This window comes from Canis lupus, chromosome 38 (assembly GCF_048164855.1).
Source record: "Canis lupus baileyi chromosome 38, mCanLup2.hap1, whole genome shotgun sequence".
Classification (NCBI taxonomy): domain Eukaryota; kingdom Metazoa; phylum Chordata; class Mammalia; order Carnivora; family Canidae; genus Canis; species Canis lupus.
The window spans coordinates 3,352,465-3,374,947 of record NC_132875.1 but is presented as its reverse complement, the minus strand read 5'-3'; the positions used below and the strand labels follow the sequence as shown (position 1 = coordinate 3,374,947).

The 22,483-nt window shown below is 49.1% G+C and overlaps 1 protein-coding gene and 2 long non-coding RNA genes across 9 annotated transcripts in view; 2 read left to right on the top strand and 1 right to left on the bottom strand.

Annotated features, from left to right (window-relative positions):
* NOS1AP (nitric oxide synthase 1 adaptor protein) overlaps positions 1-5,118 on the bottom strand; it is a 277,804-nt gene extending 272,686 nt beyond the window's left edge. For 2 of the 7 annotated variants that reach the window (XM_072814409.1, XM_072814412.1), the window contains exon 1: positions 4,894-5,117. In XM_072814409.1, the coding sequence (XP_072670510.1) occupies positions 4,894-4,998 (105 nt within the window). In that variant the 5' untranslated portion in view covers positions 4,999-5,117. Of the gene's footprint in view, positions 1-4,893 lie in introns of all 7 variants that reach the window. The other 5 variants (XM_072814422.1, XM_072814423.1, XM_072814408.1 and 2 more) reach the window with 4 other exon arrangements.
* Positions 4,307-18,620, top strand: LOC140626667 (uncharacterized). Its single transcript, XR_012025716.1, has 3 exons — positions 4,307-4,750; positions 17,648-17,789; positions 17,905-18,620. It is a non-coding gene; the product is annotated as an uncharacterized lncRNA (long non-coding RNA).
* On the top strand, positions 10,859-12,296 carry LOC140626670 (uncharacterized). The gene is made up of 2 exons (XR_012025721.1): positions 10,859-11,260; positions 11,739-12,296. It is a non-coding gene; the product is annotated as an uncharacterized lncRNA (long non-coding RNA).
* Positions 18,621-22,483: the final 3,863 nt, after the last annotated feature.

The window sequence follows — 22,483 nt, the reverse complement described above, 5'->3', positions numbered from 1 at the left end:
TTCACCACGCTACAGGCTGAAGTATGAGTCAGAGCACCCCATTTATGGTGAGCCAATAATGTAATGTCCTAATCTGGAAGGCCTCACGACAGTGAGCTCAAGAGGCGGCCACCAGCAGCCTGCTGTCCGGGTGACTGCAATCTCGAACATCCACATCACGGAAAAATACCATCGAGTGAAGCCATTTAGCAAGGCGGGAAAGATGGCCAGAGAACTGAGTTCAGACCTGACCAAGGGCTCCCCAGCTGCAAAATCACCCCACAATATGGCAATTTCCTTACTGCTCCCAGACCTTCTACAGGTGGTACGTTCTTCCGCTTGACAAACCACCTGTCATTGCTGGTATGCGGGTACCTGATGCTGGGGAAGAGGGTCCTACACAGAGGCAGGAGATAAGGTTCTGGAAAAACACTCAATAGCACCGCAGGAGGTATAAGCAGAGGGGAAAGAACACAAAATTCTGTAGCAGACCGTGACCCAAAGGCAGCTTCGGCAACCCCTCCCACCCCGGGTGCACCCATGCGATGCGACCGTAAGAGCCCACCTCAGGAATGAAGCCCACTTCTCCTCCCCTTGAATCTGAGCCGGCCTGTGGCCTGCGGTCACAAAAATGACCCTGTATAACTTCGGGGGCCAGGCCTGAAGAGTTTCTGCCTCCGCTGCTTGGAGCACTCCCTCTTGAGAGCCAGATGCCACGTAGAAGGGCCATCGTGCTACGAGGACATCCAGGCCACCCCGTGGAGAGAACCACTGCACGGAGGACCAGCCACATGAGCAATGCCTTCTAGGACCTTCCAGCCCAGCCACAGCTGAATGAAGCCAAATGAGTGAACCAGTCAACACCACATAGGACGTAAGAACAGCCCAGCCCTGCCCGGCCCAAAGCCTGGCCCACGAATAAACATGTTGTTGAAAGCCCCTTTGTCTTCAGGTAGTCTGTGAAGCAGCAATAGAGCAGTGGAACTAACTGGAAGCCAGGCAATGAGGGATGAGTCCCGGTTCTGTCCTCACCTAGCGAGGTGACCCTGAGTCAGCGACTTTCCCCTGCGCTGCAATTTCCTCATCTGTAAAATGAGGTTGTGCCAGGTGAGCTAAGGGGCTTTCCATTGTGACAGTCTGTGCCATGCACGTGGTCTCGGGGAACAGGCTGGGCGATGAGTGTTGTGTAGACAGAGGGGCAACTACTGTGGCACCAAGAGGAGGGACCATGGACCAGGTGACAACAGCAGTGGGGCACGAGGATCGAATGGGGCGGCGGCTCCACGGCTCATAGTAAGTGCTCACTAAATATCAGCTAGAAGCATATCGTCCCAGCGGTTCTCTGAGTCTAGCTGAGTTAATGCCTCTGATCTCCAATTGTTGTCTTTTTTTTTAAGATTTTATTTATTCATTTGACAGAGACAGAGAGAGAGCACAAGCGGGGAGAGCAGCAAGTAGAGGGGGAGGGAAATGCAGGCTCCCCACGGAGCAGGGAGCCGGATGGGGCTCCATCCCAGGACCCCCAGGATCATGACCTGAGCCGAAGGCAGACGCTTAACCGACTGAGCCACCCAGGCGCCCCTCCATCTGTTTTCATCTGAGAAAAGAACTTTTCTGTTTCTATACGAAGCAAATTCTTTGTATGGGAAACCCCTATGCAAATAAAAAAATCTCCTACAAAATGCAAGTCATAACTATGTCACTAATACTTGTATTATTCTTTGCCCCAAAGCCATTAGCAGTCTCCTCCTCACCCTGCTAGGGGAGACAGTCAATGGCACTGGCCACCAGGAGGACACACGGGAAAGGGAGAAGCAGGTACAGAGGGGCTTTATGAGTGAGATTTTACCGCCCAGGCCTGGCACCCATGGAGAGCAGGTAACCCCTTGGGTGCAGCTACCAATTCAAGGGGATGCCTGGGAACAGCCAGCATTAAAAGTTTAAGTAATTGCCCACATCAGAGTCCGAGAGGCCAGCAACCCGAGGATGCCCCACCAGTGGGCTGTGAATCAGACCACTGCCCAGCACAGAATGAACACTCCATAAAAAATGATTAAATAAGCACTGGATCCAGGAGTCTGAAGTCAAAGCTCCCAGGTTTAAATGCTGGCTTTGCCATCCACAGCTGTGTGCACTAAAGCAGAGGCAACAACCTCCCTGAGCCCATATCCTCATTTATAAGACATAAAGAGACGCGCCTCTAGGGGAGCAGTAAGAATTACATGAAACTGCACATGAAACACATCCAGGACTCTGTTTAATCATTAAATGCATGATGTTGTTTTTCATTACCTTCCCCCCCCCCCCTTTTTTTGAGAGAGTGAGTGAGCAGGGGGAGAGGGGACAGAGAATCTCAAGCAGGCTCCAAGCTGCTTGAGAGCACAACTTGGGGCTCGACCTCAGGACGCTGAGATCATGACCTGAGCCGAAATCAACAGCCAGTCAACCAGCTGAGCCATCCAGGCGCCCCCATGATGTTGTTTTTAAATGCACAGACCCTCCGACTCCTAGATACCCTTCAACCCCAGCCATAACCTTTCAATCTCTACAGAAGCCTGGAAATGAGAGGCCTCCATCCAAACAGTCGCTCCATCCAGTGTTGATTCTGAAAAACTGCCAGCCCTTGGGAGAGAAAGACCTGGGCTCGTTTTCCAAGGGGATCTGACAAGGCAGCAAGAATACATTTACATTTGACAGCCTGTGCTTTTCCAAAACAAGGGAGGAACAGTGGTGTGGATTTAACCCTGAAATCCCAGTGAGTCTGCAGGTTCACAAACTGCTCTGGTGGGAGGTGGAAACCAGCCAGAGGATGAGCTTGCTGGATGCATCTCTACTCAGGTCTTGGCTGATGGGGTTGGAAGGTACTGGTGTCCAGTTGTTGATTATGAAGGGCTGGGAGCTAGGAATCCAGTCCCCAGTCAGCCTGGCCATTCTCAGAGCAGAACTCCTTGGACCTCCATGTCTCAGATCTGCATTGAGAACACAGCCTGGACCAGCTGTGGCTCCCCCCTCCTCTAATCAAGCCCCACTATGTGTGAACCCAGGGAAGTTACTATAGGAACTACATCATGCAGCCCCCAGATGTTTGCTTAGAACAGAAATTGCATGTTGGGAAAGTGAAGGTAAGATCCAGCAAGTTGGAGGCAAGCCTCAAGCCCAATGTTTCTGAAAGCCTGGTCTCAGCCACTTGCATTAAATCACCTGCAATTCTCATTAAGGGTACCCAGTCCCAGGCTCCCCCCCAGATGTGTCAAATTAGAACTAGGGTGGCAAAAATCAGCCTTTCCAATCGGATTCTTGTGCATACCAAGTTTTGAGACCTAGTTCGGACCAAACGGCAAAGACTGTGCCAAAAGAATAAAAAGGTTTAAAAAATAAATAAGTAAATAAATAAAAAGGTTTTAAAGCACTTTAATTCTTGATCCCTCTTCTCGCCCTCATTCTTGTGAAACTGAGTGAACCAAACAAGGCAATGCCAGTTCCCCAGTTTATGTCTACCCAACAATCCTGATCATGATGAAAACCCATACTTTAAAGTGAAAAACTTGCTCATCAAAGCAACAGACCTGGACAAAATTTAACCCAAACATCCCATCTTAGACCGAGACCAGATCTATTCTGAGAGAAGCAAGATAAGATCTTGGCTACAGCCCCACTCTGGTCCCAGCCATACCCAAGTAATTCGGCCCTGCATTCCACTGCAGGGTTGGGGTGGAGTGGTGGTGGAGGTGGGGGGGCAGGGGGTGTCCTAGCTCTAGCAGATATGGTTGGGGGAAGGTTAACCAGGGGCAGAGGTCAAGATTCACCAATTCACACACCTTCACGAAAAGAAAAAAATATCTATATCTAAAGATAACTGCGCTGGGCCCATATCAGGCATTGGAAAGACGTTTCACAAACTGAAGTAGCCACCTGACGGAATCATCCTCGCCTGAGAGGACACCCTGCAGCCAGGGAGTCATGAAGGAATAAAGGGAAGGAGGAGGAGTAAATGGGTCTCCACACCTTAAGTACGCTCTTTTCAAAACCAGCGAGAACCTAAAAAACAAACAAACAGCCCACACTGAGTGGCAATGCCTTCTGTCACTTATCAGCGACATGCACACTGCAGGTGCTGAGAAACTCCGGGTCTTTGGGGTCAGGTGGCGAGAAGGAAGCGCAGAAGCACTTTCCGCAGGTGATGGGCCGGGGAGCCCGGGCTGGGATTGCAGAAACCGGGAAGCGCATCGCTGGGGGGGGGCCCGAGCCAGGCGCCGCGCCTCCCCCCCCCCAAGGGCCGACCTGGGGCTCTGCCCCCGCGCCGAAAATTCCAGTCATCCCCGCTGAATTCTCCAGCAGCCGTTCCCCGCTGGCCGCTGAAACTTCCCATTACGCCACCAAACTAGCCAACGGGCGGCTCTCCCCCTCCCCCTCCCCCCTCCCATGACTGGCACTTGCAACGGAGTCGTGGCCAGACATTTAAGAAGTGACTTGACACCTGGGCCCGGCTACCTGGAAATCTAAAACAAAAACAGAAACACCCCTGTGTTATTTTTCCTTCCATCAGGAAGTCGGCATTCCCCCTTAAAAAAAAAAACAAAAAACAAAAAAAAACAAAAAAAAAAACAAAAAAACGTGAAAGCACGTCTCCCACGGGATCCCAGCAGGTAAATAGCACCAGAGCGTCCCCTAAAGCGATTCTACAGACCCCGGGGACCCGCTGCGCGTCCCCCCGCCCCCGCTGGCTTCTCCGGCTCCGGAGGAAGGATCGGGAAGTCGGGCGGACCCGGAGGTGAGGATGGGGGTGTCTGCAGGTCGGGGGGCGGCGAGGCGAGGCCGCCCAAACTTCGCGGCTGCTCGGGAGCAGCACCGGGCGGCAGCCCGCGGAATGCGGCCCGACGGGGGAGGCACCTGCCCCCCGGGTGGGGGCCTCACCTTGGCTTCGAAGCAGATGCCGTGCTGGAAGGCGTCCTCGTTGTGCAGGGGGATCCGCAGGTCGTGCCCATCGTCCACAAGGTTGTACTTGGTTTTGCTGGGCATGGTGACCCGGGGACCGGCTCCTCCAGGCGCGGCGGCGGGAAGGGGCTGGCGGCCCGGGGAGGGAGGGGCGCGGGCGCCGGGAGCCGGGAGCCGGGAGCCGGGAGCCGGGAGCCGGGAGCCGAGGGCCGGCGGCAGCGGGCGGCGGGGCTGCGGGCGGCGCTGCGGCCGCGCGATTCCTGCGGGCGAGGAGGGCGGCGGCGGGAGCGGGCGGGCGGGCGGCGGCGGCCCGGGGGAGGGGAGCGGGGGGCGCGCGGCCCGAAGGGGACCCGGCGCGGCGGCTGCCCCGGACGAGGAAGAAAAGGCGGCGGCGGCGGCGGCGGCGGAGCGGGGTGCCTGTCACCGAGACGCCCGATCGGCCGCCGGCGAGCGCTCCTCCCGCGGGGCGGGCCCGGGCAGGCTCCGCCCACTGGACCCAGGCCCCGCCCAGTGGACCCAGGCCCCGCCCACGGCCCCGCCCACGGCCCCGCCCGCCGCCCGCCCTTGGCCCCGCCCCTGGCCCCGCCCCCGCGCCGCCCGCCCGCCCGCCCGCGGAGCAGGTGAAAGTCCCCCCGACCTGCCGCCCGCGCCCCGCGCCCGGGCTCAGCCCCGCCTGTGTGCACGCTCACGCCGCAGCGCCCCCGACGCTTTGTTTTTCCTTTTGGGGCCGGGGGAGGGGCGACGTTTACTGCCGTGTGTTTAGGTTCTCCCGGGAAGGCCCAAGTCCTGGGGTCCTGGGGTCCTGGGGTCTCAGAATCACTCATTCTGAGAGTTCCCTGTTCCCTGGACGATCCACACTGTACCCCGAGCGGGGGAGCATCGCGGGAGCTTCTTGCTCCTTTTCAGCGGGGGATCTGTGGCTTGTGTAACGGGGCCCGGGGGATGCCTTTGGGAATGTGTTATTTATTTATTTATTTATTTATTTAAAGATTTTGTTTATTTATTCATGAGAGACACAGAGGGGGGTGGGGCAGAGACACAGGCAGAGGGAGAAGCAGGCTCCATGCAGGGGCCCGACGTGGGACTCGATCCAGAGACCCCAGAGTCACGCCCTGGGCTGAAGGCGGCGCTAAACTGCGGAGCCACCAGGGCTGCCCTGGGAATGGTTTTAATATTAGGGAGCCATCAGCCTGTGGATATGGAGTAGGCCAAGAAAGGAATACTAAGGGCAGGAGAATCCTCAACCTTTTTTATTTTTCTTAATTAAACCTTCTGTAGGGGATCCCTGGGTGGCTCAGCGGTTTGGTACCTGCCTTTGGCCCAGGGCCTGATCCTGGAGTCCTGGGATCGAGTCCCACGTTGGGCTCCCTGCATGGAGCCCGCTTCTCCCTCTGCCTATGTCTTTGCCTCTGTGTGTGTGTGTGTGTGTGTGTGTTTCTCATGAATAAATAAATAAAATATTTAAAATAAAATAAAATAAACCTTCGGTAACCGGTTATGGACAAGATGAACTTCCAAGTTATTTGCAGTCCTATTCTTCCTACCTTCCTAAATGCTGCAATTTGCCTATTGGTAAGAAGAGACCCACTGGCTTTTCTCCTTTCCATCAAGAGCTTTTGCCTTGCGGGATGTGCAAATGAAGGAGTCCCAGAAGTCTCTGCCATAGGTTTCTGCTGAAACCTCGAAGGTAGGGTGGTACAGGAAAAAATGATTTCCACGGCTTCACGTTATCCCAAAGTCACCAGAAGCAACTAAATGAACTGGTGCCAAACCAGTCCAACATGAGATCAACTGAGACCAAATGGTGGGCTCACCTGAGGAGGAGGAAAGAAGGTTGCATTCATTACCTTAAGCCTGCTTTTGATGCCCTGTGGACACGTCCACCCAAGGCAGCTCCCAACCAAACGCCATCAATTGTTATAGGGGCCCGGCTTGGAAGCAAGACAAAGCAACACAGTGTTGTTTGCAAAAGGCATATGTTCCTATGCCGTTTCCATGATAAATTTATATAACAGAGTGCCTTACTGCCATAATTCTACTTCTCATTTTGCGTCCTGGTGCTAAAGTACAATTGTCCTGTCCTATATTTTGCTTCCTCCCTATCTGCTGAAATTGCTGGTCAAGATATAGCACCTTCTAGGGTATCCCCTTAAATAAAAGTAAGCCGATGACTAGAACAAATTCATTGCGTACTTTATGCTGTATAGATTTTATTATAGTCATAAATATTAGTCATAGCCAACAATCATTTGCACTCAGGAAACGCACCACTCACGTCTTTATAAATACAGAACATGAAAGTCTAATCAGGCATGTCTGACTCTCTGAATGTCACCGTAGTTTTTAATATATGCATCATTATGTGCCCTCTAAAACCTGCACAGGAACTCGACAACTGCAAGGCAAGACCTCAAGCAACTCGTTGACATCTCCTTTTCTTTCCTGAATTTAAAGTCTTTTGACTCTCGGGGCGCCTGGTGGCTCAGTCGGTGGAACATCTGCTTTCAGCTCAGGCCATGATCCCCAAGTGCCCCAGGATCAAGCCCTGCATCAGGCTCCCTGCTCAGCTGGGAATTTACTTCTTCATCTCCATCTGCCTCTCTCACAGCTCATGCTCTCTCTCGCTCTCCCTCTCTCTCTCAAATAAATAAAATCTTTTTTTAAATTAAATTTTAAAAATAAATTAAAAATACAGTCTCTTGACTCCAAAGGGGCTTTTATCTAGATTTACTTGTGTCCCATTGGACTGTTAAATTTTTGGAATTTCTTATCTAACTCTTTAACACATCGTAGACCAGACCCAAAAAGCTGAACCCCCAAAGATATTTCAGGGTCTGATACAGTGACTACTCCATAACAGACATCTAGTAGTAATTTATGAAATCGAATAATAATAGCTAATGTTCACTGAGCTTTTTCTGTGTGTCAGGCATTTTTCTTAGAGGCTTACATGTATTATCTCATTTAATATTGACACTCCTAAGATTCGTCCCATTTTTGAAGAAACTGAGGCACAAATGAGTTACAAACTTTCCCAAGGTCACATACTTAGTAAGGAAAGGAACCGGAATATGAATCCAATTCTATGTCACAAGGTGTTTCCATCATGGCCTGGATTGCCATGAAAGTCTTTTTTTTTTTTTTTTTAATTCACTTATTTGAGAGAGAGAGCGCAAGCAAGGTCAGGAGCAGAAGGAAAAGCAGACTCCCCGCTGAGCTGGGAGCCCGATGAGGGGCTGGATCCTGGAGCACTTGGGGATCACAACCTGAGCCAAAGGCAGATGCTTAACTGACTGAGCCACCCAGGAGCCCTGCCACAAAAGTCTTCTTACTGCAAATGAGATGCATATCAAATTCAGGGACTATGTTTTATTTAGATGTGTATTGTTGCTATATTCATTCCACTTCAGTTAGATGAAATGTTCCAAAAAGGAGAGGCCTGTTCTCTGCTTTGGCCTCCACCTAATACGTCAGAGCCCCACGGGCATAAAAACACCCTTCTTCCAGAAACAATGGGCATCCAAAGTAAATTTCCTTATTTTTAGCAGCGATTTCAATCTTGTTTTTGCACCTTTAAATATAATTGAATTTCCCACAGCATTTCCAAATCTACTTTTTAAAATGAATCAAGTTTTACCACTTTCCATAACCTTCTGTATTTAGAAACTGCATAATACTATTTTAATCTGAAGGACATTTAATTAAAATATAAATTGCTAAAGCATATAATACTTGCTATGTTAAATTTTATTAAAACTTTGTTTAAAAATGAATTGAAAAAATTTCCTAAATCCCTTTAGAACTGGAAGTTACTTAAAGGTCCTCTAATCCAGCTTCCTTTTTTCTTTTTTTTTAATAAGTGACTTTTTAAATGGATAAAATCCATTTATGAGAGAGGAAGAGAGAGAGTCTGAGCAGGGTGATGAGCAGAGGGAGAGGAACAAGCAGACTCCCTGCTAAGTGGGGAGCCCAACATGGGGCTTGATCCCAGGATCTTGAAATCATGACCCAAGCCAAAGTCAGCCACCCAACCGACTGAGCCACCCAGGCATGCCTAGTCCAGCTCCTTTGTTATAAAACAAAGAAACAGAAACCTGGGGAGATTAAGCCTAGTCCTCACTGTAAACTAGAGCTCCTACCTCAGGGATCTCTTCCTCACACGATGATGAGTTTTAAGTAAATGGACAGCAAACTTCATTTTTAACACGTTTGGAACTAAAATTCATTTGCTTTTGGTAGTAAAATACCTACTTGACAATATACTTCCTGTGCATTGTCTTACTTGGCCATATGAGATAAGTATAATCAATATACCCATTTTACAGATGAGGAAACTAAGAGGAGGAAGTAACTTGTGTAGATCATAGAATAATGGATCCTGGGAATCCTCCCGTAAGTTTAATCAGCAAAGAATGAAGATTATGTCAGTTTGCCCAGTACTGCTCAGATACACACATGGATTGAACTCACAAAATCTTTGTATAAATCATATCAAATATTAAGAATAAATAATGATTTCCTCCTGCTAGATAACTAGCTCCAAAAAATTCAAATTCTTTTTTTTAACCTGACAGTGTCTCCTGGGGCATAGAGAGTTGGAAATCATTAGCCCTTTTTTTTTTTCCTTAGTAGATAAGGAAGACCTTGTTTAAGGCTATTGCAGCCCGGGAGAAAACTCAGAACTCAGGGTTCAGAATTCAATCTAAGCTCAAATCTGTTGAAACACAGGACTGAAGAGTTGGTTTTTGGATTTGGATTTTTCTGGTTTTGTGTTTGGTTTTTTTTTGTTGTTGTTGTTTTAGTTTTGTTTTATACAATAGTGAATTGGGGCACCTGGGTGGCTCAGTGGTTGAGCGTCTGCCTTTGGATCAGGTCGTGATCCCGGGATCCTGGGATTGGTTCCCACATCGGGCTCCCTGCATGGAGCCTGCTTCTCCCTCTGCCTATGTCTCTGCCTCTTTCTCTGTGTCTCTTATGAATAAATAAATAAAATCTTTAAAAGAAAAAAAAAAGAATAGTGAATTTATTCATGATAAATAAGATGAAAGTTTCACATAAAGAACTTGCAAAGATATCCAAGGTAGGCCTGCAAATACATGATAAAAATCATATTGGCATAAGATTTTAGAACTGGAAAAATCATTACAGATCCTCAAAGTCTCTTATTTGACAGCAGAGAAACCTAAGCCCAGATTGCCTAAGATCCCAGTTCTTGAATGGCAAAGGTAGGACTAGAATCCTGGCTATAAAAAAATAAAAATAAAAAAAAAACACCTGGTCCAGTATTGTCTCCATCATACTGTGCTGTCACCTGCTCATTAGCCCCCCCCCCCTTTTTAAAGATTTTTATTCATTTATTTATTTGACAGAGAGAAAGAGAGAGAGAGAGCACACATGCACAGTGGGGAGAGGTAGAGGGAGAGGGAGAAGCAGGCTCCCCGCAGAGCAGGGAACCCCACGCGGGGCTCCATCCCAGGACCCTGAGATCACAACCGGAGCCGAAGGCAGACACCCAACTGACTGAGCCACCCAGGCACCCCTCATTAGCCCATTTTAAAAGATGGCAATAAAGATATTAAATGATGTCTCTAGAAAAAAAAATATCTATCACTAATGGTGTCTAATCCACTGGCTTATTATGATCTTATTTTTATTACCTAAACACTAATTTGGGATGTTTTCCCCATTAAAAAGATTATCCTGCAAGATATGACACATTGTAATGCTGGCTTACATTATTTTTTTCCCCTTAATTGAAACTGACCCACGCCCCTATGCCAAGGGCAGGCCGCATTTCCCATTTATTTGTTTGAAAGGTAAGCTTCTCTGTCTACAAAAGTGTGCATATTACATTTTTATAAATAAACCCTCTTTCAAATCGACTTCCACAGGAAGGTTTGTGCTCCAGGCTTGCCAGTACAGAGGAAAAGACAGAAAGGTAGGAGCTCCTGCCTTCTGGGCTTCTGTAACACCTTCCTACCCATCCTTGGACCCAAGAGACAAGAAACAAATAGTATGGAAGGTTTGGGACCTTCTCAGAGGGTCCACATGCTGCCACAGCCTTCCTTCTCTTGGAACACTCGTGGAAGGAGATCTTGAGAAAGGAGCACAGGCTGCAGAATTTTGCACTGGATCTTAGCCGAAAGGCCAAAAGGCCAAGAGAAGCGCTGGGTCCCTAGAATGTCGAATTTAAGGAAGAAGGTTGGGTGCCTGGCGGGGTCTGAGCCCCCTTTCTCATGGAGATTCTCCTAATCTCTCCCGGATGGTGGGACCACCATTCCTTGCCTTTTGAATTCAGATTCCTTTTCAAATGAGCTGTGTTTCTTGGTCCTGTTCAATATTTCAGGTGAGAAATCTTTTTTTAAAGATTTTATTTATTTTTTCATGACAGAGAGAGAGAGAGAGAGAGAGAGAGAGAGAGGCAAAGACACAGGCAGAGGCAGAAGCAGGCTCCATGCAGGGAGCCCAACATGGGACTCGATCCCAGGTCACCAGGATCACACCCTGGGCCAAAAGCAGGCATTAAACCGCTGAGCCCCCAGGGCTGCCTGAGAAATTTTTATTAGTTCCACAGCTTTTCACCAAAGAGCCTGTTGACCAAAGGCAATAAAATCATATTTAACAAAAACTAACATCATATGTAACAAAAACTAATGATAGTTTCTCAGCAGGGGGGTGGATAGCAGGGGATGTGAGAGAGGTCTACACCTTAAGGAGACACTTCTAAGGGTGAAAGAGAATGTGCCATCTGAGCATAAAAAGGACCATGGGAGGGAAGGGAAGGCTTAAGACTGGTCTGAAATGAAAAGGATTTCATTACCCAGCAGGAGGAGCTCAGAAGACGTGGAGGCGGGTCTGCAGAGACACTAATAAACCACCAAGTGTCTTGAGGAGACAGTGAGGAGACCAGCTCTCCAGAAGGAGAGCCCTGCAAGCCAGGGCAGTTGGAGGCGAGGCCGGCCAGAGAGTCTGGAAGCAGCATGCAGGCGCCGTCTGCACCAGGCTGCCAGGACCGCGCTCTTCCGTGGGAAACATTTGAACTGGGATGTGACCCAGGGTGTAATTCAGAAGATCACCCCTCTGCTCAGCAAAGGAAAAGGAAAACAGCATAGGTCTCCTGACCCTTTTATTTCAGCTACAATTGAAAAATGGGCACTAAAGCAGACGATTGGAATTTCCAGATCCTAAGAGCGTGTTCCCCAGTCCCTACAAAGAAAGGATGATGAAAACGGAGCTGCAAACAGTTCCCCTCAGCACGGCGGGCCCTCAAAGTATCTCTGCATCACTTGCTTCCAGATGCTTCCTAATTCTTGCTTCTATTCCACTTTAGCTTTGGGCCCTCTCTTTGGGTGGCAATTTGAATACTATTGTATTTGGTCCTCTGTTTGGTTTTTGTGTGGTTTATTTGTTTGTTTTCGTGCTCCGTGATGGCAAGGAGAATTTTCTTTAGTTTTAGCTGCTCGGCTCAAAGTCGGATCTAGGACCTTCACTTTTATTCCTCCCGACTTAGATCTCCGTTCCTAAATCTAGGCCTGCTTTCCTTCGTTATCTGCTTAAAACACAAAGTAAGCCCAGCTGCTAGAGTTGGAGCTTATCTGCTCCACTCAATCTACTCTGTGGTTGTAATCGATCTTGGTTCCTCTTTATAAAACCCACATTCTTAAGATAAGAAGCCTTGGGGGAAAAAAAAAAGGCCTGACCATTTTGACAAGAGTATGGAAAACACTTGGAAAGGCAATGTAAGTAAATATTTTATTTTCAGATCTCTCTTTGGAGGTGCAAAGCCGCTAAGCAGCTTTGTAGCTGCTTAAAAAAATAAGTGTCCTCCAGACCCCCCTCCCCACAGCCCCTAGTGTGAGAAAGAAGAAAGAAAGAAAGAAAGAAAGAAAGAAAGAAAGAAAGAAAGAAAGAAAGAAGAAAAAAAAGAAAGAAAGAAAGAAAGAAAGAAAGAAAGAAAGAAAGAAAGAAAGAAAGAAAGAAAGAAAGAAAAATACAGATGTGCAATGCAGCCAGGTGTGTTGCGGGCATTTGATTTTCTATCCCAGGTCCCAGATGGGCCACTTTGGGCCCTAGTGTGCTGTGAGAGCTCAGGTCCCGTGACCCCCGACTCTGATCACCCTAACAGGTTCCTCTCACCACAGGCAATGCCCTCTTTTGAACTGCACGCAAAGGGAGGGGCACAATATGTATTTTTTGAAAATTATAAGCATTTCAGGACAACTAGCAAATGAAGTGTTGAGGCCAGACCCAGCTTAGGCAGTTTTCCATCATCAGCAAATGCCTCACTCCCTTAAAAGGTCTTGAAATCTCCTTTATAAATCCCTTGACATCACCAGCTGGCCCCTCTCCACCCCACTCAGAGCGCTTTTCCTGAAACCGGGCTGGAGGGGCCTCAGAATTTTCCACCTCTCTGAGCAGCCGCGCGGTGCCATTCACTGGCTGGAGGCGGCCTCTGTAATTCGAGCTTTTACATACATGATAACACTTTAACTGAGGCCAAGCTTAATTCAGAACAAATGTTCCTCAAGTCCTTACCTTTTTGGAAAAGCTGCTAGAACCCCGACAGGGGGGTGCAGAAGGTAGGAGCAGGATGGGATTTCCAGACACGGGTCTGGTTGCCCATGCCAGGTGCTGGGCACCCTGCGGAGGTGCCACTGGGGTGCCACTGGGGTCCCGCGGCCTGCCTGCTGGGGCCCGCGTCCAGCTGTGAGACGGGTGTCATTCCCCGTCACTGCCTCCTGGGCTTCCGACACATGTTCCGAGCAAAGTCCTTACCAAGACTAATGAGGGAATGGACTATGCTAATTAGTCAAATTTTCTGGCTCATGGGAAGTTACCATGGATATAGGATTTACCCAGGAGAACAAGACCATGATACAAAGCCCATTTCTGGGCAGCTACTTGTACACCTGTGTTCATAGCAGCCAGCGTTAGTCACAATAGCCAAAGGGCAGAGACAACCACAACGGTCATCAACGGAGGAACAGAGAAACAAAATGTGGGATATATATGGACACACAATGGCTATGATTCGGCCTTAAAAGGAATGCAGTTCTGACACCTGCTACAACGTGGATGAGGAATACGCTAAGTGAAATAAGCCACAAACAAATATATATGATTCCATTGATGGGGGACCTAGAGTAGCCAAACTCAGAGAGACCAGAGGTAGACCAGTTACGAGGGACTGCGGGGAAGGGGGAGAGGAAGGTGTAGTAGAGTGAGTGGTGTTTCGGTTTGGAATGAGGAAAACGTTCTGGAGATGTCTGGTGCTGGCGGCTGCACAGCAGTGAATGTCCTTAATGCCACTGAATTATTATGGGTTTTATTTTTTTTTGAGATTTTATGTTTCTTCATTTGAGAGAGAGATAGAGACGGAGAGAGCACAAGCAGGAGGAGAGGCAGAGAGAGACGCAGCCTCCCAACCAAGCTGGGAGCCCAACATGGGGCTCGAGCCCAGGACCTGGAGATCACGACCCACAGGGAAGGCAGATGCTCAACCATCTGAGCCACCCAGGAGCCCCTGAATTGTATATTTTATTTTGTTTTTTGTTATGCATTTATTTTAACACACACAGAGCACAAGTAGGGGGAGCGGCAGGCAGAGGGAGAGGGAGAAGCAGCCTCCCCGTTGAGCAGGGAGCCCAATGCGGGACTTGATTCTAGGACCCTGGGATCATGACCTGAGCCGAAGGGAGATGCATAACCGACTGAGCAACCCAGGCGCCCCTATTTTTTTTATTTTTTTTTAAGATTGTATTTATTTGAGAGGCAGAGAGAGTGCCCACAAGTGAGGAAAGGGGGCAGAGGGAGAGGGAGAAGCAGACTCCCCGCCGAGCAGCAAGCGTGACGCAGGGGCTCAATCCCAGGACCTCAGGATCATGCCCTGAGTCAAAGGCAGATGCTTAACCAACTGAGCCACCCAGGGGCCCCTAAACTGTACTTTTTAAAAAGCATGTTTCTGGAGCTCTTGTAACACTTCCCGAAGCTACGTGGGTTTCTTTGGAACTGCAGGGTCACGGCCACGATTGTCAGTAATCGCTCCGCTGATGTACAGAAAAGCTCTGGTTAATCAGACCTTCTCATGGGACACGTACTCTCTGCGATTTCAAGTTCCTCTGGAGTTGGGATGTTGAATGAGAAAAACATTAAACAAGAAGACACTTGGGGACAGAAGAATACCTGAAACCCCATTTCAGACCGTCTCAGGGGCTACCTCACGGCAGTTTTTATGCTTATTTCCATGGGAGTTCTTTTTTTTTTAAAGATTTATTTTTTTTATTTATGATAGACATAGAGAGAGAGAGAGAGAGAGAGAGAGAGAGGCAGAGACACAGGCAGAGGGAGAAGCAGGCTCCATGCTGGGAGCCTGACATGGGACTCGATCCCAGGACTCCAGGATCACGCCCCGGGCCAAAGGCAGGTGCAAAACCGCTGAGCCACCCAGGGATCCCTTCTATGGGAGTTCTGACAGATTTTAGAGCTTGAAGGGTTAGAGGAAATGGATTTCCATCTGAACCTCAAGAGCCAAAAGGCAGAAACCCACAGGCACATCAGTAGATGAATGGATAAATAGGGGCGCCTGGGCGGCTCAGCCAGTTAAATGGCTCATTCTCGATTTGGGGGTCAGGTCTTGAGATCAAGGCCTGCGTCGCTCAGCAGGGAATCTGCTTCAGATTCCCCCTCTCCCTCAGCCTCCTCCCCTCACTCTCTCTCTACTTAAAAAAATAATAATAAAAACAAAATACAATGTGATGTATACACACATGGAATACTATTCAACCTTAACATGTGCTACGACGTGGATGAACCTTGAGGAATTACACTAAGTGAAATAAGTTTGGTCCCAAAAGGACAAATATTGCATGATTCCACTTAATAAACAAGACCGAGAACAGGCAAATTTATAGTGATGGAAAGTAAAATAGAGACTGTAGGGGTCGGGGGGCGGGGGTCACGGGGAATTAGAGTCTAGCACATAGTTTCTGTTGGGGAGGACGAGAAGATTCTGGAGGTCGGTTGTGGTGACGGCCGTACGACACTGTGAATGTATTTCATGCCATTGAACCATACACTAAACAACTGTTGAGATGCGTTGTGTGTGATGTGTCTTTTACCGCCATAAAGAAAAATCAAAGTTTTCAAACAGCGAGGTCGTGCACGTGAAGTACTTACAGTCTGGGGCACATTGTAGACCCTCAGTGCGTGTTTGTTATTACCCCGTGCACGTCACAGCGGCTTTCGGGGTGCAAGGAGACAAGAGGGTCCATCAGCCTTCAGATGCATGTTTTGAGAATATGCTACAGCGTCTGGCCCCAGGACTTGTCCTCCTCAGCCCCGTGTCCAGACCCGTGCCCGTCCGTATTGCCTGGCTGCGCTGCCGCGGCCTGCGGGGCTCTCCCGGCGCACCAGGGACGCAGTCACGGCCCTGCGGGCTACACTGCAGCGAAGTTCTGCAGTCACTGCTGCTGCTGTCATGTAAGGTGTAGGCTACGGTGGCAAAAGGCAAGCAGGTCTGCTGTCTAAAGCAGAGCACAAGAGTCTGCAGGTGCTCCCAAGCGTCCTCCTGGCCTACAGCGGCAGGCTGCAGGTGGCAGTGCGGGGACTCGGGCCACACACGGAGTGCTCTTAATTTGCTACCACCCGCGGTCAGCACAGAGGTGGCTCTGGAAAGCCTGCGAGGGTCTCCAGAAACCCACCACGCAGGCACGGTAACAATCGTGGCAGCCCCGGGGACACACACGTCGCTTCTGTCTCTCAGGATAAAAATAGGTGACTTTCGGGCAGCCCGGGGGCCTCAGCGGTCTAGCACCTGCCTTCAGCCCAGGGCGTGATCCTGGAGACCCGGGATCGAGTCCCACGTCGGGCTCCCTGCATGGGGCCTGCTGCTTCCTCTGCCTGTGTCTCTGCCTCTCTCTCTGTGTCTCTCATGAATAAATAAATGGAATCTTTAAAATAAAATTAAAAAATAAAAATAGGTGACTTTCTTACCTGCCTTAACAGTTTGCAAAGCCCTTGTTGGTCTTGTCTAATCCTCATGAGACCTTTCAGAGGAAGGTGCCAGTGTGGCTCTCACTGTGCAGGTAAGGAAACTAAGACAAAGGAGGCTATGGGGTCTCCCTAAGAGGGTGTCAGTATGGGGCGTAACGTCCAGAAGGCAAGCGCCCCGGCCTACCGCACATCTCCTATGCGTTCATTCCATTATTTATTTTTTTTAAAAGATACATCTATTTATTTTAGAGAGAGAGAGAGAGAACGTGCGCACGTGTGCATGCACATGAGTGGCGGGGGGGGGGGGCGCACAGGGAGAGAATCTTCCAGCAGACACCCCAATGAGCACAGAGCCCAACGCAGGGCTTGATCTCAGGATCCATGAGGTCATGACCTGAGAGGAAACCAAGAGTTGGAAGCTCGCCACACTGAGCCCCCCGGTGGCCCACGGTCCTTCTGGTTAGTTCTTGCCCCCTGCCCCCACTCCACTGTAGATCTCTCTGCCCGGGGGCCCCCTTGAGGAGAGGGACTTTCTGGACAGGGGCGTGTCTGCACAGCCCAGACCAAACACAGGCCCTTGCCTTCCTCGCGGCTCCTCTCGAAGAGTGGAGGATCTGCAAGCGATCCTCTTCCCTAGACGTCTGTCTTGCTTGACTGGCCCATGACAGTGACATCCCTACAAACCCGGGAGTGAGCACTCGCTCCTTCGTCCATTCATTGATTCACTCATTCATTTCTGCAGGAACACCACCTTCTACGTGCATTTCGTCTCCCTGCCCCGGCGAGCTGGTATGATTTGAACCACCCCGCGTAGCCCAGGAGTGGAAATGAATTGTCAAGGAGGCTCATCCGTGCCTCAGAAAACTACTGAGACGATGGGGCTGGTGAGTGAGTGAAGGGCTCCGAGGAGGTCCGGGTTATGCTGTGTCCCTAGCTGCCCTCCCGCCCAGGCCGGGCAGCGTGGGATGCTTACAAAACGGTCATTTTCTCTTTCTCCAGATCCTGCTCCCATCATCGGCTGAGATCCTGGGTGAGGGAGCCCTTGTGAACTCCCCGCCCCTCAGTTTATCTCCTGAGCCTCACCTCCCTGTGTTGCCAGTCACAGCTTTGACGTTGCCCCCATCACAGCCAGCTTGCCACACTTGGGGTCCGTGCCCAGGACAGGGACACACTCAGGAGTTCTAGGAAATGAGAATCTCTGCTGTTCTATCATTTCCCATTTCCTTTACTATTAAGGATTTATAGATATATATGAGAGAGAGAGAGAGAGAGAGCCCAAGCCAGGGGAGAGGCAGAGGGAGAAGGCGAGGGAGAGAGAGAGACTCTGCTGAGTGTGGAGCCTGACCCAGAGCTCCATCTCACAACCCTGAGATCTTGACCTGACCTGAAATCAGGAGTCGGACACTTCACCAGCTGAGCCACCCAGGCGCCCCTTAGGATTTAGAGCAATTTAAAACACTGAAGGAAGACACTTTTGGGGTTAGCTCCTTCCACCCATTTTACACAAGAGGAAACCAAAGCCCAGAGAAGTTAAGTGACTTTTGAAAGGCCACACCGCTGGCTGATAGCATAGCTGGACCTGGAACTCGGGCTTCTGGGTCTTTCCACGATCCCAGTAACCTGGCTATTACCCACCTGCCGTGCCGAATTCTGCAGGGCCTTGCTTATGGCAGGACAAACCCCGTTCACCGCTAATTGCCGCCTCCTTCCTCAGAACCCTCGGCTTTCCTGGGGGGGGGGGGGGGGGGGGCGGTTCTCTGCGCAGTAAAGCAGTCTCTGGTGCCCTCCAGGGGCAGAACCGAGTAAAGGAGAATTGCTCACACAAGACAAAATCTGCAAGTAGCCTGAGAAATAAACCCTCCGATCCACCTACGCCCCAATTTTGCAGAATACTTTGGAATCGCCTTTTCATTTTGAGGATCATGCAACATGTTGAAGCACATCAAAATCTGTTTGAGGGGCGCCTGGGTGGCTCAGTCGGTTGGGCATCCGCCTTCGGCTCAGGTCACAATCCCAGGGAGAGAGAGCATAGGGCTCCCTGCTCAGCACAGGGTCTGCTTCCCCCTCGCCCTCTGCCCCTCCTTGCCGCTTGTGTTTTCTCTCTCTCCTCTCTGAAATAAATAAATAACATCTTTAAAAGAAAAAAAAGAGACTCAAACTCACATGTCTAAACATCCCGCATGGCCAGCACAGTGCAATTTGGTAAGAATTAGATTTGAGCAGTGTGGTTTTAGGCAGGAAATTAGAGATGCTGACTCCACGTGCAAAACGTGCGGTTCTAGGCGTGGGGTTTCTGATTAGGTGGGTTGCTCTTTTTTTTTTTTTTTACAATTTTATTTATTTATTCATGAGAAACACACACAAAGAGAGGCAGAGACACAGGCAGAGGGAGAAGCTGACTCCATGCAGGGAGCCTGATGTGGGACTCGATCCTGCGACTCCAGGATCACACCCTGGGCCGAAGGTGGGCGCTAAACCACTGAGCCACCCAGGGATCCCCTAGGTGGGTTGTTCTTATATCTGTGAACTGTGAGGTCCTCCTGGACCCCTGCTTTGTCCTTCTCCATCCTTGTACCTCACCCTAAGGAAGATGGTTGTATGAGTCAGAGTATTTGACTCCAGCTGCTGTAACAAACAATCCCAAGTCTTGATAACTTCGTGCAATAAAAGCTTTCCTCACTCACACAAATTTGAAGTAGATGTTTCTGGTCAAGCAGCTCTTCTGCACAGCTGTCTTCTTAAATGGTTAGCTCGAGTTAGCCCCAGGATCCAGGCCTCTTCTACCTTGTGGCTCCGCCTTGTCATCTCCACGGGATCTTCTAAATGCAGTTAGATGACAGTTGGAGAGACGAAAGGCTATGTTTCTGGAACTTACCCAGCTCAGCCAGGGGTTTCACACATCATTTCTGCTCCAGATCTTGCAGTGAGAACTAGCCACATTCACACACACATACGCCAGAAGCCGTGACTTGGGGTCCCTGGCTGGACACCTGCTTGCAAGCAGTAACTCTGCATCTTGGAAGGGAGGGTGACATTTTAGGCTGGTCATCCTCACCCAAACAGCCCTGTGAAATAATTAGGTATTAAAGTTCTTCTATGAGAGACAGGGAGGTAAAAAGGATTGTTTGACTCATGAAATCGTTCTGCAGAATCTAGAGAACTACCTGTTCCCAGGAAGGTTTGCAAAGCATTATCAACCGTAACCCCAAGGGTCCCCTGTAGCCCTCCCAGGTTCTCCGTAGTTGCTCGTGTGGGTCATCATTACATTGGAGCTGGAACCCGAGGGCACAAATAGAGAAGGGAGGAAGACCCAGGTGCCCTCCGAGGCTGCCTCTCGCAGACCGTAGGAAGGCTGAAGGGAAAGACGAACTTTTTGTGTCATCCTCTGGAAAGAAGATTATCGTCTTTCTGGTGAAGGTTCTGCTCCTCCACACACTTGGAGGCACAGCAGGGCATAAAGACAGGTCACAAATAAAAGCGTACTCCCCGTTCCAGAAGTTCAGAGCTAAGGAAGGCAGAGGACTGCATGAGACATTGTGTTTGGCACTAAAGGAAGATGTGGTTTGAAGAATGAGCTGCAGGTGAATGGAAGCCCGGGCCTCCCTCAGGTGCCTTCACCAGCTCGGAGGCAACTTGATTTGAGGCCTCTGGTGCCTGCATCTGTTCCTTTCGAATGTGAGACCTCAATCTCAAAGGGCTTCTGGTCTGACATGTGGTTTTGCCATCTTAGAGGTGATGACTTGATGATATACCTTAAATTGAGTGGCAATTCAGCTACAGAAAATAATGTAATTAAAGTGTAGATAGGGGGCCCTGGGTGGTTCAGTGGTTGAGCATCTGCCTTGGGCTCAGGTCGTGATCACAGGGTCGTGGGATCGAGTCCCGCATCGGGCTCCCTGCATGGAGCCTGCTTCTCCCTCTGCCTGTGTCTCCACCTCTCTCATTGTCTCTCATGAATAAACAAATAAAACATAAAAAAATATTGATAGTGTTCTAAGAAATGCTTGAAAATCTGAAAAAGTCTGTTTTGGATAGAATGATTAACGCTTCGCTCTTCCATCAAAAAACAGGTATGGGGTGCCTGGGTGGCTCAGTCGGTTGAGGGTCCAACTCTTGATTTCTGCACAGGTTATGATCTCAGAGTTGTGAGATCAAGCCCCACCTTGGGCTCCACGCTCAGCATGGAGTCTGCTCAGGACACTCTCTCTCTCTCTTTCTGCCCCTCTCCCAACTCATGCTATAGATAGATAAATGATGCTGGATAGATAGATAGATAGATAGATAGATAGATAGATAGATAGATAGATATAGATAAAACTTTAAAAATAAATATAAATATTGCCTAAGTCTAAAATCCTGCCTGAACAGGCCCTTTGTGTGGACCTAGAGGAGAAAAGGATGGGAGGGGTCAGCACAAGGGCTGTATGGTCAGCTTTGTGGAATGAACCAACTAACTAGTGAGAAGTGAGCCCCCTAGAAGGAAGGGGGATCCTACAGTATGCATCCTCTTCCCTTCCCTGGAGCTTCATACCAAACACAGAGAACAAGAGAAGGGCCAGAGCAGATACTGAAATCACAGAACCATCATTCTTGATGCCAATCCCTGGCCATGGACCTGTGTCAGGGACACATTCTCCCTGAATGTGTACAAGACTGCTCCAAGAGCCTAGGTGTGGACTGGCCTGTCAGTCGGGGCTGGGCTGGCTCTAACTATAAGGGGTTGAGAAGCAGGAGCTCAGAAGGCATTGCATGATCATCATCAGAGAATGAAGCATGAAACACTCTGTGTGGTTAATGGTGTTTAAACTAAGATTAAACTGTCCTCCAGGCCAATGAAGAGGTGTCTGGCTGGCTTAAGAGGTAGAGCATGTCACTCTTGATCTCAGGATCTTGAGTTTCAAGCTCCACGTTGGGTGTAAAGATTATTTTAAAAACAACAATAACAACAACAAAACATCCTTCAGGCTGATGATCTAAACTTAGGGCACATAAATATCATCAGGGCGGGAGGTGGAGAGTGTACCAAAAAGCAAAGTCCCAGGGTCCCAACCAGAAAAGTGGTTGAGATAGGACTAGAAATCTGCATTTTGCATCAGCTGACCATGTAATTCTCTAGGAGGTGCTGGGGACATAGCTGAAAATAGCTGTGGACTAATAGTCTACAGTTTGACAAAAATAAAAATGACTTCTATTACCACCAGAAAAAATTAAAATATTTTTTAAGGAAAATATTCACATTGCTTGATATAATCTTATCATAGAGCTTTCAAAAGTTGAATATGTGTTTTTAATTTGAAATGTTTCTTTTTTTTTTTCTCTAAGATTTTGTTATTTGAAAGAGAAAGCTGGAGAGGTGGGGAGAGACAGAGGAGAGGGACAAGAAGACTCCCCATGGGACTCAATCCCAGGATCCCAGAATCATGACCTAAGCCAAAGGCAGATGCTCAACTGAGCCACCCAGGCGCCCCCAAAATGTTTCTTTTTTCAGAAGGAATAGGAGGAAATACTTCAAATGTTATTTTGCAGAAATAATGAAATTCTACATATAATAGAAAAAATAATAAAGGACTCTGAGTTG